This window comes from Mastigoproctus giganteus, chromosome 6 (genome assembly GCF_048544385.1).
Source record: "Mastigoproctus giganteus isolate SK-2022 chromosome 6, ASM4854438v1, whole genome shotgun sequence".
Taxonomy (NCBI): Eukaryota; Metazoa; Arthropoda; class Arachnida; order Uropygi; family Thelyphonidae; genus Mastigoproctus; species Mastigoproctus giganteus.
The window spans coordinates 45,289,021-45,306,190 of NC_143580.1; the positions used below are offsets into that span (position 1 = coordinate 45,289,021).

Genomic DNA, 17,170 nt, shown 5'->3' on the forward strand with positions numbered 1-17,170 from the left:
ATCAAATGTGTGCAATTACCCGGTAGGAACCTACGTTCACTTGTCTCCAGTGTGAAGACCCCTGTCACACCTGTCTTACGCAGCAATGTAGTGTACCGTATCACCTGTAGGGCCTGTAACAGTTGCTACGTAGGTGAGACATTGAGACGTCTCCAGGATCGCCTCACGGAATACGACAGAGCAATCCGGCTTGCCGAAACTGACCAGTCCGTGCTTGCAGAACATTTTTGGGCTACCAACCACGATCTTGACCCCAAGCGCAACTTTGAGATAGTGGACCACGCGCGACACTTTCGCCACTGCCTATGGCTAGAGTCACTAAACATAATAAACAACCCTAAGGCATTAAATCGCCAGAAAGGCATGCGTATACATCCCATCCTAGAGACAACCGTTTTATTGATGGATGATCACTGGAGTAAGGCAGCACACGTCCGTGCTACAACAATGACGCATGAGTAACGTGCCACACTTTGCTTGTAATGTATTCAAATTTGTCAGTTGATAAAGGGACACGTGTTCCGAAAGCTACTGAATTTGTACTTATATTTTATAACTGGGTATACTGTAAATATCTATTTGAAATTATTAAACTATGGACCCCAGTACTCCAGGCCCATTTGTCACTAGTTTCATTTTAATTTTTGTTAAATTTCAAAAAAATTTTTCTAATTAAATGCACTCCATTTTTAGAAAATTGAAATACCAAACAGACAGTGCTTTATCAATGTTTTTTCTCTTATTACAATTTTAGTGTTTATAAAATTATTTACTGCAAAACAAAAAAATCAATGAGTACCATTCATATTTAGGGCCTCAAAATAATTTTGAATATTAATTTCATTAGGATTAACTCAGGGGGTATCCAACCCACAGGAGGCCCACCCCTTTCACACTGTGCTGCCCATGGTATGTAGGTAGCCTTCAAGTGTTATACTTTCCCAAGTTTAAAATTAGTATATCACAAAATATAGTTTCACACTGACTTTGAAAATATTCCATTTTTCTATATTGAATTCTTGTGTTTTATGTATCTTCTTCAGAATTTAATAATATTACTATAACCATATAATAGGATTGTTATTAGTTGTATTATGTAATGATTGATGGATTTTTGTATTAAATTAAATGTAAAAAAAACCCTAAATACAAACATAGATAACAATTAAATTCTATTTTTAAAATGCATAATTAATGGTAAGGAACTGGTTTTGTAGCCTGCAACCATCAGAATTTTATCTGTTTTGGCTCCTAGCCAAAAATGACTATGTCCAGTCAATTTTTTTTTTTTTTTTTTTTGGTAGTTGGTGCATCGGCTTCTGTGGCCATAATGCACCTCCCAAGGTTTTTTCAGTGCTTTGATCCAAGCCCGAGGCGGGATTCGAATCCGCGACCTTTGGGTTGCCAGGCAGGCACTTTACCCACCTGGCTAGCCCGGTCGGCTCAGTCAATTTAAGTCAATTTCTAGAACCACTGGGTTAAGTCAAGTGGTTATAGAAATTGACTTAAAGTAAGGAAGTGTTACAGTAAGGAAGCTACCTAACTGCTTTTCACAGTGCTTCTGAAAGGTACTGCTTCACTGAATGTTTGGGCACTGGAATATTTAACTATTAAATCTATTAAATATTGGTGTAGCTATACCATAGATAGCTTTTAAATGAAAACTATGATAGTAGTATAAAGCCATCATTTTAACTGTATCTCATATTGTGATCATCCTTCACGAGTTACCATGTTTTGCACTCCCTCAAATAAGTAACTCCACTTATTCAAGATAGTGCAAGTGTTCTCTATTAGTGAAGCGTTACTTATTTGAGGTAGTGCAATACATGGTAACTCGTGAAGGACGATCACAATATGAGATACAGTTGAAACGATGCCTTTACACTACTATCGTAGTTTTAATTTAAGAGATATCTATGGTGTATCAACACCAATATTTAATAGATAATTTTAAGCTCTTATAATATTATGCCTTGTTATATTTGGATTCATTATGGAATATTTAACATATTCCAAGCAACCACTCGACAGCTAAATTAAATAATTAATGAAATTAATGAATTCATTTTATAAGATTAAATTGCACTATGCATATAAGGTGCATATCATGACTGTTCAGTTATACAGCAGACTCTCGATTTACTGGGATCAGATTAACCGGGACACTTCAAGACTCCAAATTAAAAAAAAAAAAAAAAAACCAAGTAATAACTAGAATACATATAAACAGATGTTTTGCAAGTCGTAAATAAGCGACAAGAAGCGATGTTATAAGTCATCATTGGCAGATAATGTACCTATTATCTTGCAACCCCTGCTGTCTTCATACCAGCCACTCAAAAAAAAAAAAAAAAAAAAAAAAAAAAGAAAGAAATGTTTAGTTTGTTTTAGTGCATCGTGTTGATTGTTGTGTTCCGTTGCACCGCAAAAAGATAAATTTTGTTTCGTTATTTATGTCAGGGATGTCAATTTTTTTTATAATTAATATATATATTTTTTTTGTTTAGAAATTGCGAAAATGATGGGTAAACGCAAAAGAATTGCGCTTTCAGTTTAAACAAAAACTTCAAATTATTCAAAAGTTTCAAAGCAGTGCATCCATTAAATCTTTAATAAAGAACCATTATAATGTTGGTGACCAAACCATAAGCAACATCATTAAAAAAATAAAGGGGCGCTACTAGATTTAAAATCGACATCGCAAAAAATAAAGGGAAGCATCGTATTGGACATGCGAGTAGTACGTGGCAAGTTTTTTCTATCAATTGCCATATTTTTTACGTAGGTTGCTGAACATTTTTCGATAGTCCCGACTTACGCAACTACGTATTTACTTAAATTTTATTTTCACTCTTTTTTTTTTTTTTTAGGGTAGTAAAATTTTTAAAAAATAATAATAATAAGCAATCAATAACGACAATCACGGCATGCACAAATTGCACAAGTGAGATACAGAGTAACAAGCAAAAAAATAGGAAAGAAGAGAAGATTCATACAATTTATTTATGGTTTTTTTTTTATGACTGAAGGTTTCAGTGAAAGGGACACACATTTCACCATAATAACGTAAAAACACACAGAATTCCAGCTATTGGTATTTTCGTAAATGCAATAAGATCGAGTTTACTACCCGTTTATAATTAGATGCACTAACAGAAAAACCCAATAAACCGGAAAGTGAAAATTGTTTTTATTGTTTTATGGTAGTGACCTCCAGAAATGTGCTTTAGTAAAATGTGAGCTTGTGCGGGGTGATAATAGTGAGTTTTCACCTTAACCCTTTGAAATATCTCCAGGGGCTCACATCTGGTGAGTATGGGCTTGGCACACCCAGGGTCCTGGGCTGGATATCATCATTCTTCTCTTTCTTGGTGATTTCCTTCAACTTTTGACTGACTGTCTCTCTCAGGGTAACTCAATTTTTTTGGCTGGTGCAGCATAAGCCTCAGGCTTCTTTGCACTATATGGCTAATAATAATAAGTTCTTTACAGAAAATTTCATTTTGACCGTTATCATGGTGCCGACTAAGAGAATAAGTGACAGCAGTGCTAGTAAATCTACCAAGAAAAGGAAAGCTATCGAATTGGATCAGAAAATTAAAATAATAAGGATATATGAAAATGGTCAAACATTACCAAGTATCATGCTGGATTCAGATTTGTCAATAATAATATAGTAGCAATATGTTATTAGTCATTCCCAAATTACCTAAAACTCGACAAAGTAAGAAGTCCTGTAACTTTTACGTATGTCGGAGACTTCTGTATTTTTGGATTAATTGGGAAATCGATTATTCGGGATTTGTAGAACACTAACACCATTCATTGTATATCTACATGATTACTTTTTTTTTTTTTTAAATAGCCATAATTAATAGGCATTAATAAATCTGTTTTGAAGACAGGTACCACCTCCAGTACTTAGACAGCTAAAAGTTACAGACAGCATATTGAAGCAAATTAATTTAGCCACATAAAATTATTGAAATGGGGCAATTTTTCTGTTCTTATTATGTCCATGCCCTATTGCTTTAATCCTTGCACTTATATTGGAACAGATTTGTTCAGTCCTGACTATTAATGTATATAAAAATTTGGTTGAGAACGAGGAATGCTTTTGTGTTTAACACAAAAAGTACCATACTGAATAATTGTCTGTAAAATTAAAACAATGTTATGAAAACTAGCAACAGCTATAGTCCTACTGCCATAAGAATGAACTTGAGGTCACCGACACACCATCTATTTAAGGAGTATTGGGATCAATGAAGTAGGAAAAAAAAGAGTGAATGAAGATATTATATTTATAATATAGATCAAGATCAAAATGAGATCGGAACGAATGCTATACATTATTTCGTTATATATCTATATGATTACTTCTTTTTTTAATTAAAATTAATTTAAAAATGAAAGTATCCTAATCACCCCAATCATCTTTCTACTCTAAAAATATACAGCATCTGGTGGTGACCCTGAGTTCATTTTCATGATAATATGACTATAAATGTACTTACATTTCACTTTTGGGTTTCCATTGATTGCGAACATTATTGATAATATCTATAACTTCTTTTCTTGACAACATTTTTGCACCCTCTGGTCTAGAAGATTGAGGTATACGATATAAGAAGCCTCCATACTGCTTTCTGATGTCAGTCATCTTTACTAGAATTTTCTGTAAATAACCAATCAAGCACAGTGCTTTATAATCAAAATCCTCTCTCACACTCACACAGTATTACAATACACTAGTTATCAATGAAATTGCACCACCTAGAAAGAATGAATTGATTTACCTGAAAATTTGCATACATAACTAATGTTTTGGCACACAAATAACTGGCACGTCAGGCTGACCAGTAGAGTAGAACATCCAATAATGTGTCATCTACAATTTCCTGATGTAGGAATCAGATGATATGAAAATGTGCATAAACATCAGGAGACAAACAAAACAGTGAGCAAATAATCATCTAAGATAGTGTGTATAACTGCAAAAAGGCCTCTAAGGTTGGAGTTATACATACCACAAGTTTAGACAAATACACCAACCATTTAAATAAACTGATTTAATGATAAAAAATAAAACTGAATAGTATACTGAAATGATACAATAAAAACTGTAAAATAATAATTTACCAAAAACTGATTTACTTTAAAACAAATAAAAATGAATTTAAAATGCATTAAAAATTATAAATTTAAAAGCGATAAAACACCACTGACGCTTTCAGGGGCATCCGCCTCCTTTCTCAACAATAATGAAGTTCAAGCGATACAACTTTAAATATCAGGCTCACGGCACACAGGTCTGACCAGGTTCATGTTCAACACTCCCTTCACGTGTGCTGGAACCAGAAATGGTCTGGGAGCGTGGCAAATTAAAACGTTTGTCTCTGGCAAGGACCACAGCCTCCAAAAGGGGGTGGAGCCAAACTCCCCTATCTCTATTCATACTATTGTTATCAGATGACCCAATCCACAAACTCTCCAGCCACTTGCGGTCCCAGAATCTAAGCACCTGGTCAAGGATGACAGCATTCTCAGGGGATACCTGATGTTGTTTTTCCCAATATGCTCCGCTATGGCGGACTTACTGAGTTCTGCGGTCTGTATAGCTCTCGTATGTTTCCCCAGAGGGTCCTTAAGTCGTCGCCCTGTCTCCCCCACGTACCGTTCCCCACAATCCGGGCATTTGATCTCATATACGACCCCACTACTAGAGTCCCTAGTAATGGGGTCTTTGACCTGTGACACCACTGTGTGCAATCACCGACCCAGGAGCTGCACACAGCATGTCTGAAAGTCACGAAGCATCCTCGCAATGCGATCTGACAAGCCCGGATAGTAGGGAATATAAACTGTGGTAAGAGGTGTAGGTGGAACTACCTGATCATGCTCCACTTCTCTATTATATTTATCAATGACCCTCTGAGGGCAACCACATTTCATAAGATCAGTCATAACTTGCCTAATTTCTTTCTCTCCTTCCTCAGAGGTACTACAATGTGTCCTCACCCTACTCATAAGTGCCCTAGCCACACTATTTTTATGTTGGGCAGTCTGAGCTGACTTATGTGTGTACTGGCCTCTACACATTGATTTCCTATAAACCTTGGTTCTAAGCTTGGGGCCTTCCCTGTATACCATTATATCCAGAAATGGTAGGGTGCCGTCTACTTCTACCTCTGAGGTAAATTGTATGAAAGGAGAGAAACCAATGAGAAACCTAACCACATCTTCCTCTCTCCCCTTTTTTACTATAGTGAACGTGTCATCCACATATAGTTTCCACTTACACATAGGGAACTGCAACCTCGCAAAAATCTTATTCTCTAATTCTTCCATAGCTAAGTTTGCGACAATAGCACTGATTGGAGAACCCAATAATTCCCACACAACATTTAAATTTTTGGAACATTTGGGTAGCACCTTGTATTTTTTTTGTTTTATTTGGATTTTAGGAGCATTAGCAACTAAGGCCATATTGCTCCAGGAATATGTAGTGGTCATTCCCTGACCTTTCTGCATCCTCCATATTTGGTGGTGATGGGCTCGAAGCCCGGTCTAATCAAGAAGCATGTGCTACGCACTGCTGCTCCTTCCTACCTGGCTACGGAGGCGCCCAAGCACCTCTTATGCACCAACATCGAGCCATGATGATGAAAAGGTTGAAAAAATGTACACCAAAATTGAGACTAAATGAACAGAAAACTCGCTACACCATTATTATGGGGGACTTCAACGCTAAGGTTAGAAAGTGACAAAACAGTGTAGAAAGGGAAACTATAAGAAATTTTGGAATTGGTGAAAGGAATGCAAGGTGAAAGACTTGTGGAATTTGCAGAATCTCGAGGAATGTCAATAATGAACACTTTTTCCAAGAAAAGGGTGAACAGAAAGTGGACTTAGAAGAGCCCAAATGGAGCAGCAAGTAATGAAATTGACTTCATCCTCCCTAACAGAAGATATATTGTGAATAATGTTACCACCTTAGACAAGGTAAATGTTGGAAGTGATCACAGAATTGTAAGATGCACACTTGATATAGATGTAAGAAAAGAAAGGAAAAAACTGACTCGAGTAAATAATACGAAGGTCTTTGAAAACAGAAGAGGAGAAAAGGCAGTGCGTACTGGAACTTAAGAATAAATTTGAGCTTCTGCAGATTTTTTAGGACCAAGGTATCAACAAGGAATATAACTTTCTGAAACTGATAAAGCCCGAGAAACCTACAGGTAAAAAGAAATCCAAAGAAGAAAAAATTAGTCAAGAAACACTTGTCATGATGAACCAAAGACAACAAATGAAGAGCAAGATAAACACTGACAAGGACAAAATTGAGTATATTGAGTTAACAAAGCCATTATGTTGTTGTTATTTGGTTTTTAGGAGCATTAGCAACTAAGGCCATATTGTTCTGGGGATATGTGGTTGTCATTGCCTGACCTTTCTGCATCCTCCGTATTTGGTAGTCACGGGCTCGAACCCCGGTCTAATCAAGAAGCATGTGCTACACACTGCTGCTCCTGCCCACCTGGCTACGGAGGCGCCACAAAGCCATTAGAAAGAGACTCAGTGAGGACATAAGAAGATTTAACACAAGAAAAGTAGAATAAGCATTTATAAGAAAAGTAGAATAAGCATACTTATAAATAGCAGAGAAGGCATAATTAAAATAGCAGAAGACTACTATAAAGAATTAACCCCAGGGGCTCATATCTGGTGAGTATGGGCCTGGAAAACCTAGGGTCCTGAGCTGGATATCTTCATTCTTCTCTCTCTCTCTCTCTCTCTCTCTCTCTCTCTCTCTCTCTCTCTCTCCCCCCCCTCTCCCTCTCTCTCTCTCCCCCCCTCTTCCTCTCTCTCTCTCCCTCTCTCTCTCAGAGTAACTTGGGAATTTTTTTTTGGCTGGTGCAGCATAAGCCTCAGGCTTCCTTTCGCTAATAATAGTAATAATAATAATTATTATTATAATTATATAAGGAGTGAGGAAATGATGCCAGCAATAGGGATGATGGATCACAAATTCGCAAAACATACGACATACCCAATATCCTTCCTGATGAGGTAGAACACGCATTGAAGAAAATGAAGAATCAGAAAGCCTCAGGTGAAGATGAAGTTACTGTAGAGTTGTTAAAATTGGGAGGAAGAGACATGACACAGAAATTTCACAAAATACACTAGGAAAGGTGTGATGCCTAAGGAGTGGAATAATGCAATCATAATTTTTATGCTTAAGAAAGGAGATAAATCAGAAATTGGAAATTAGAGACCAATTAGCTTGTCGTCTCATATCTATAAATTGTTCACAAGGCTCATTACTAACAGATTACAATGAATACTTGATGAGAATCAACTGAAAGAGTAAGCTGGCTTTAGGACAGGAGTCTCAACTATGGATCACCTTCACATAATATCACAGCTAATGGAGAAATCAAATGAATATAAAACACCATTATGCCTGGCATTTGTGGATTATGAAAAGGCATCTGACTCCATACAGCAATAAGGCAATGTTTCGTGCACTGGATAGACAAGACATAGACACCCCATACATTATGATTTTAAAGAAAATATGAGAACGCTACCTCCTTTATTAGACTAGACAAAGACAGCAAATTTAAAACTGAGAAAGGATTTCGACAAAAAGACAATATCTCCAAAGTTGTTTAATGCTGCCCTTGAGGAAGCTTTCAGAAGGTTGGACTGGTTGCAGAAAGGAGTCAATGTGAATGGAGAGTATCTAAACCATTTACGATTTGCAGATGACATTGTGATCATAAGCCACTGTCCCAAAGAATTAGAGGAAAATCTTAATCAGTTATGCAGAGTTAGTAAGGATTTTGGACTAAAGATGAATATGGATAAAACAAAAGCAATGATGAACAAGTAAAGTAACGATGAACAAGTATGCCACAGAAATCACTGAAGGAACAGTAATTGAAAAGGTGGATTCATATCTGGGACAAGTCATTAGCTGTAATAATGATAAATAGCTAGAAATCAAGTGAAGAATAAATTTTGGATGGACAGCACTCAAGAAATATAGTCACATACTGAAGAGCAATATCCCAATTTGTCTGAAACATAAAATAATGAACCAATGTATACTCCCACCATGATTTATGGAAGTGAAGCTTGGGCCCTCACCAAAAGAATGGAAGAGAAGATGAAACTACACAGCAAAGAATGGAACAAATTATATTAGGAATCGGACTGTTGGATAAGAAGAGAAACACATGGATTAGACAGCAAACACAAGAAAAGGACATTCTTTTCAAAACCAAAGAACTGAAATAGACTTGGGCAGGACACAGCTTGATGACAGATGAACTAAGAAAATAACAGAATGGTACCCAAGAGGAGCTAAAAGAAAACCTGGAAGACAACAATAGAGATAGATATATGAAATTCAAAAGTTTGTGGGTAGTAAATGGAAGGTGATTGCACAAAACAGAAGGAATTGGAAAGTTTCTGGAGAGGCCTTCATCCCGCAGTGGATTGAAAATGGCTGATAATGATGATGCAAAAAGATTGGTTTATTCTGAGCTATCTGAAGAACAACATGATTAAATGTTTATCTGACATTTACTGATTGTCATATTGAAGGCCTACCATATGGGAAAAAGTTTTCTATTAAATTATTAAGTTATAAAGTTTTCAAAACATAAATCACTGCCATCATTTGTATTCTGAATTCACAGGAAACAGAAAATGTCACCTGTTTCTCACCAGTTAAGATCAAACAGTAAATGACTATTTATAAAGAAATCATTTTCTTTTTTTTTCATCAGGGGTCACAGGATCTTTGAGACTCCATACAATTTCAGCGATGTTTTGCTCTTTATCTACTCTGTCCGTACAGCTGAAGCTCCCACCAGCTGTCAACAAAAGTGTTTTTTCTGATTTCTTCGTTGAAAATTAGAGAAATCTTTATTAGTGTCATCATGCAAAAAGTAAAAATTCACAATCAAGTTAAACCTAGACTTGATAATTATATGCACTTGCTAAACACATGAATTTAAAATTAAGTGCTCATCTCTCAAATCCAGTCATTGAAGCATATGCACAATGTTTTATGGCAGTGCTTCCAGTCATTACTCCCTGGCTTCACTGCTGCATGGAAGAGTTTGGCTTATGCCCAACTGTTGAAGTGTGTGGGCTCTTTGACTAACTCTAATTTTGTTCAGTCAGTCAAAGATAATAATGAAGATAATATTCAAATAAGAGAGGATAAAAAAAAATGCCTAAAGTGCTGCAGTGGTTTTTTTCCCTTTGTTTTTTTCCTCAAAAAATAATTTAAAATATTTGCTTTTAATATAAAAAAAATAATTTTTCACAACTATGTTATAAAAGATTGAAAATAAAGGTGGCATAAAAAAAGTAACAATTTTAATTATTTCTTGCTGAACTTCAAAATTGCACATGTGAGGTTACTCCTCTTAGTCAACCCCTGACTAAGAGGGGTAACAGTACCTCTAGTGCCCAGTTTCAGGTTAAACTTACAAATCCCATTATGCCAAGAAAAACAGAATGCAGATCGGAAACACCCACAGAGAAACGCATGAAATACGTTGTGAAGGGCAACACAAAAACATTGGAATTAGCTAATGAACTAATTCGTTAGCGAATGACTGCAAAGCTCCACATAACAGTAACAATTTCAAAATAATAGGAAGTAAATTATACAAAAAGAAAAATCAAAGCAGCATATTATATTGGAAAAGAAAAAAAAATACAAACCACATCCCTACTATAATGGTAGGATATAGTAGGCCTTTGAAATGGATTATTTGACAATAAAATTAAATAAACAGGGTAGTAACATATAATCAGTCCATGTAGTGAGGATATAAAGTTCTGAGTTGGTGATGGCTTTAGAATTATGATGCCACTGCAGCACAAGAAGGATAACAAAATGAAAGGTGCTGTAAAATTATGCTGTACAATAAATATAATTACAGTGTAAAATAGTATTTGTTAGTTTAATTTCTAAAAATAGTGTAAAGAATCAATTTGCTGAATTTCTGAATGGTCAACCCGATCCTGTTACAAAGGCAGCAAGGATAAAAGTGCTAAACCACAATAAAAAAAAATATCTTTTTTTATAGGCTTAGAATAGTAAAAAAACATCAAAACAGCTCTGCTATTTTACACCAATTCATATAAAAATTTTGTATCATTTTTAATCCGCATCAGAATGAAAATTAAAAATAAACATTAACCTAATGGTCACTTGAGCCTATTACTAGTAAATTACTATGTGAAGACAAATCCTAAAGAACCAGCATATTTGAAGAATTACATACCCAATTGCAGCTGCAAATAGACTGAACTCTTTGTCCCACCCTCATCATGTCATGATTTTTTACTATTTTTATGAACCCTTGAATTTTATACAAAGTTTGCTCAATAATTAATTGTTTTAAAATGTTAGAAAATTTATTCATTTCTACTTATTTCCTGAATTTAAGGTATCTCCCCACCAAGTTTGTGCTGTACAAGGAACAAAATTTATATTTTACAGATTTCAATTTGATTAAAAAAAAATATATATATATATATATATATATATATCTACAGTTGGACATCTATATAACAAAATCAATCGTTCGCATGAAAATATTTGTTAAACAGAAATTTCGTTATAAATAAATATGACCTTTTCAACAATGAAAATTACTATAATTCAACATTCAGAAATATTGTAAATAATCGAAAATAAATGGGAATGAATAAATTTTCTAACATTTTAAAACAATTAATTTATGAATATATACATATTAAGAAATGACTACTTACATCATGCACAAAATATATTTATTTATTTCGTATGATGTGATCAATACACGAAGGAACCAGTTTTTTCTTGCTTCCTTCGTGTATCGTGGCCTGGATATCCAACCAACCGGTTGGTTCGGCACCATCGTGATATCCAGCCCGAGGCGGGAATCAGACCCGCGACCTTTGGGTTGCCAGGCAGCACTTTACCTACCCAGCTAGCCCGGTCGGCACACAATATATTAATACACTTTTAAGAATTATTTCGTAAAATATTTGATTATTTTTTGTTGTACACTATATATTACTGTACATCATTCATAAAAATGTTTGTATTTGTTTAAACACTCAAATATATTTTCTGGTGCATTTTTGTCACATGAAAGGCCTCAACACAAAGTTTCAAATGCTGCCAACATTTCATGTTTGAAAGGTTTTAATGTTGCCTTCATTTTCATCCAACTCATTGTCGATATTGTCACTAGTTCTTTGAATACTCTCCAAAATGTTGGAGTCACTCAGATATTCAGCTACTATGACATCATTATCAACTCCTAAAAATTCGTCAAGAACAATTTCTCCACTGGTCAAACCTCTCACTTGGAATTCTTCCCAAGATTGCTCAATGTATTGTAGTAGTTTATCCCTCTCATCACTGTTAATTGGCATTTTAGCAAAACCAGTTTTTGCAAATCTATAACAGAACCTATAGGTTGGTTGGTTGGTTTCTATTCTCAGTATAATTTTTTTTCAGTAGTGCATTTTCAAATTCTAAATAATGCCTTCGTCCATTGGCTGCAGTTTATACAATGTATTCGGAGGCTTCACAGTTGTAAGTTTTGAAATAGAGTGAAGGTGGAAAGGGCAGTTGACAAGAATTAATGCAACTTTTCTGTTTTCTTTCATCTTTCTATCAAAATTTAAAATCCATCATTTAAAAATTTCACTTGTCATCCAAGACTACAAGTGAAATTTTTTAACAGTGGACTTTGTTGTAGTCCAACTCTAACGACTTTCCTCTGAAACATCGGGATTGTTTACCTTTGCCTATTACCAAAGCTTCAGTTTTTCATTACCAGCCATATTTGCACCAAACCTCCCACCATTCCCAGCACACTTCATTCAGTGCCTCTTGTGGTCTTCCATCAAAAGGATGTCAGATGGATTTTGACGAATCTTGATGTTAAGAAAGCTCCAGGCCCAGATGGAATTTCTCCACTTGTTCTCAAAATCTGTGCTCCTGAAATTCCTCCTGTTCTTTGCCGCCTTTTTTTCACTTTCTTATTCCAAAGGTGTGATTCCTTTTGCTTGGAAATTTGCTCATATCTAGCCAGTTCCTAAAAAGGATGACAAATCCCTCCCATCCAATTATCATCCCATTGCAATTACTTCTACTCTTTCTAAAGTAATGGACAAATCAATTAACCACCAACTCTTAAACTATCTGAAAACCTTCCGTCTAATCAATGATCGTCAGTATGGATTCCGTCAGTGTTGATCCACTGGTGATATTCTGTCATGTTTCCCATTTGTGGACAAATTCAATGGAAACGTTCGGTGAAACACAAGCAGTTGCTCTTGATATCTCAAAGGCTTTTGATCATGTTTGGCTTAAAGATCTTCTAAACAAGCTTCCATCTTATGGTTTACCAACTGTTTTTTGTAATTGGTTATCCAGTTTTCTTTCTGACCATTCACTGCAGGTGATGGTAGATGACTCTGTCTTCTAACTTCTCCACTAATGCTGGTGTCCCCCAAGGTTCAGTTCTTTACCTCTTGTATATTAATGACCTTCTTCTGTTGACTGGAAATCCTATCCATAGTTTTGTTGATGACAGCACCCCACTTTCCAGTTTGAGAAACCTTGCCCTGCTCAATCAGCTTCAACTTCTTGAATATCCGCTACCAATTCCTTAAATGCCGATCTCCAGGTAATTCTGCAGTGGGGCAAAAACAACTTAGTTGATTTAAATCCTAAAACTCAGTCCTGTCATATCTCGCAAAAAGGATTCTCTTGCTCCTATGTTTATCTTTGGTGACACTCCAATTTCTAGGCAAGATGATATATCTCTTTTGGGGATTATCCCGACTTCTAATCTCTCTTGGCACATGCATATTACAAATATTGCTTCCTCTGCATCTAAAAACTTGGTTTTCTTTTTCGCTCTCGCCTTTACTTCTCTTCCAAACAGCTGTTCACTCTGTACAAATCGCATATCCGCCCTACCATAGAATATTGTTCCCACATCCACATCTGGGGCAGTGCACCCAAAACCTCTCTCAGGCTTCTAGATTCCATTCAGAAGAGGGCAGTTAAGTTAATTAATGACTCATCTCTAACAGAGTCTCTCCACTCTCTGTCTCATGGACATACTGTTTCTGCTGAATGCCTTTTCTACAGATACTTCCACGGGCACTGTTCTTCTGAATTGGCTTCTATAATTCCCACTCTCTCTTTCAAAACAGTCTGAACACGTGCCGCCACCAGTTAACGTCCATTTACTGTACAACTTCGAACTCACAGAACCAACTTTTCATCTTCCTCGTTTATTCATTCAACTGCTGTTTTCTGGAACAACCTTCCTATATTTCCTGAAAATTAGTCTACAGAATTTCAGGTCTAATGTCAACAAATATCTTCTTTTGTCTTCTCAACCTCCAACCCATGCATGGTACTAAGTACACCAAACACGACGAGTTCTAATACCCGTCGTGTTTGGTGTTTTCATAAAAAAAAAAAAGACTATAATTCTATCCTTACTATTTTTAACGCCTAAAAATTTATCACCTTTAAACATCAGTGTCTCGTTTGGCAAACATTTAAAAAATAGACCTGTTTTCATCAATATGTCTTTGGGCTTGTAGTCTTCCATATTTTTTTAAAAATCTGTTTCTTTCCAATGGGTACAGTCTTCTTCGATTGCAACTCCATTTTCACCAGAAATAACTTTTTAAAGTAACTCATGGTGCTTTTTAAATTTGTCCAGCCAACCAGAACTAGCTTTATGGCCCAGAAAAGATGCATACTCCATATCTTTTAATAATGGCCCTGATATCGGCACATTATGGTCTCGAATCAACTTCATCCATTTAAAAACTGCTTCACCTACATCTTAATACAGGCATAATTTCGCAGAATTCTAACTGGATCCCACTTCCTTAAACAGTTTGAGAGTTGAAACAGTTTTTTAGAATGGCTGACACACTACTAGCAGAATGCCCCAATCTACAGTATTAAGCACTACCACTTTTTCAACTACACTCAAGGATTTAGACATTGTACGGTTACACATTTCCTCTTAGACATTTTATAGTAACTTGTACAGCAGTTAAAACAAAACTGAAATTAGGGACCACTTGTACATTTTTCCCCCTTTTTTTTACCATGTAAACAGAGACAGGTGAAATTTAGTGAAAGTGTGGATGACTCAATTTCTGCAAAACAACAGATGAATTTACGGGATAAAGGAAACTCTTTTCTAATTCTCTAATAGGGTGCTAACAACAGAAAACAGGCCAATGTCTGCATTGGGAATATGCCTTAATCTTTGCCAATGGCTGTGGACACACATATAGCAGTTGACCAGCACGACTTCCCGGTACAGTGAGAGGCAGTTGTATAGGTTTTATGGGCACCACTAAATTGTGGAATGTTTTAGCTATTAATTCAAGCTCTTAAGAATTAAATTCTTTAGCTCTTAAAAGCTAAAGTGATTAATTCTTAATGCTTTTTGCTTTTAATTCTACAGTATCAGCTCTATTGCCTAAAGGCCAGAGGTGAGAAACAATCCATACCCAGGTCTCTCGAAATCAGTTCGTTATATGGAAATTTTTTTTCATTATACAGAAACTATTTTCAATGCAGTGACCAAGGGGAAATCAAAAAAATTCACTAAATGGAAAAATTCACTATATGAAAATTTGTTAAAGAGAGGTCTGACTGTATCAAGGAGGTCCCCATGGACTGGATAATGTATCACCAATTCACAAAGGAGGTTCAAAAGGTTTTATTATTTTACTAATTATACTTAAACTATACAAAAAAATAAATAATAAGACTGATGTAATGTTCTATCTAGATATGTATAGATGGCATTAATTAGTTCTTGTTTAGTTAACTTTATATAAGTTATTTATTAATTTTCTATATTTTATATATATAAAAAAAAAATTTCTAAATCATTGGATGCCATATCGGCAATTTCTTAACATGTGGACTACGTGTTTTAAACCCTAACTAAGCTATTTGACTGCAAGACTAGTGTGATCTTTTTAATGATCTCATTCTTAATTGAATATTTTTTTTTAATTAAACCCTTCTTAACAGTTTCGAGCATCATTGGGCTATGTTGTTTTCAATCTGTTTTTGACGTAGGTTACGTGAGTGTCAGCTATAAAGCAGTTAGTTTAGTCAACTGTGAGACGAGTGGTCTGTATTTAATAAGTTTTATGCCATTTTTAAATCTGCTTTTTTTGTGATCTTTTTGTTATTTTATCCACAGAGAAATGGATTCTCAATCAGTATCATCAAATTCAAACACAATGCATCCAGATAATCCTGACTGCAACCAAAAATTCAAATAAAACAGAATATTCATACTATTCCCATTCCCTCAAGATAATCATCCAATTCTACTTTAAACTTAGTCAGCTTCACTGCCACTATCATGTTGGGGGCAACTTATTCCAATGTTTGACAACCTACTGCCCATAGGTGAACTTCAAGAGATCCAATCTTCTGTTATTCCCTTGAGATTTCATATTTGTGTCCCCTTGTTCACATCTCAACCAATGAGGAAACACAGACTTTCCTCGTTCATTTTACTCAACCCCCTTCAGTCTCTTATACACCTCAATTAGATCTCTCCCTTAGATGTCTGATTGTCAAACCTTTGCAGTCCACACCTTCTAAGCCTTCATATGCGCATTGCTTTGCAATTGTCACTAATATGGTCATCCTTCTCTGAAACCTCTCTAGAAGTTCTGTCTTTTTTTGGTCTCCAGACCTGAATACAATATTCCAAATGCAGTCTAACCACTGCCTTGTAAAGAGTGATAATGACATCCGTCTCCCTATTAGCAAAGGCCCTATAAATCATGGACAGGACACCGTGTGCTTTCCTAGCAGCCTGTTTGCATTGCATGGAAAATTTCATGTCAGATATCATAACATCTAAGTCTCTTTCCGTGCAATGCAAACAGTATTGCATGACTCCAGAATTTCCGTTTCTCAAATGCATAACCTTACATTTAGAAGAATAAACTTTAGTTGCTATTTTTCAGGCCATGTATGCAATCAAACAGTCTTTTTGAATCAACATGGATTGGCTCAGATTGTTAGCTACCCTTCCCAAACTTCAAATCATCAGCAAACTTT

General features: G+C 35.6%; 1 protein-coding gene across 1 annotated transcript in view; it reads right to left on the reverse strand.

Moving 5' to 3' along the window:
• LOC150084218 (transmembrane protein 126) overlaps nt 1-17,170 on the reverse strand; it is a 108,861-nt gene that overhangs the window by 62,635 nt on the left and 29,056 nt on the right. The window contains exon 3 of the mRNA XM_090376157.1: nt 4,521-4,681. Coding sequence (XP_090232283.1) covers nt 4,521-4,666 — 146 coding nt within the window. The 5' untranslated portion in view covers nt 4,667-4,681. The remainder of the gene's footprint in view (nt 1-4,520; nt 4,682-17,170) is intronic.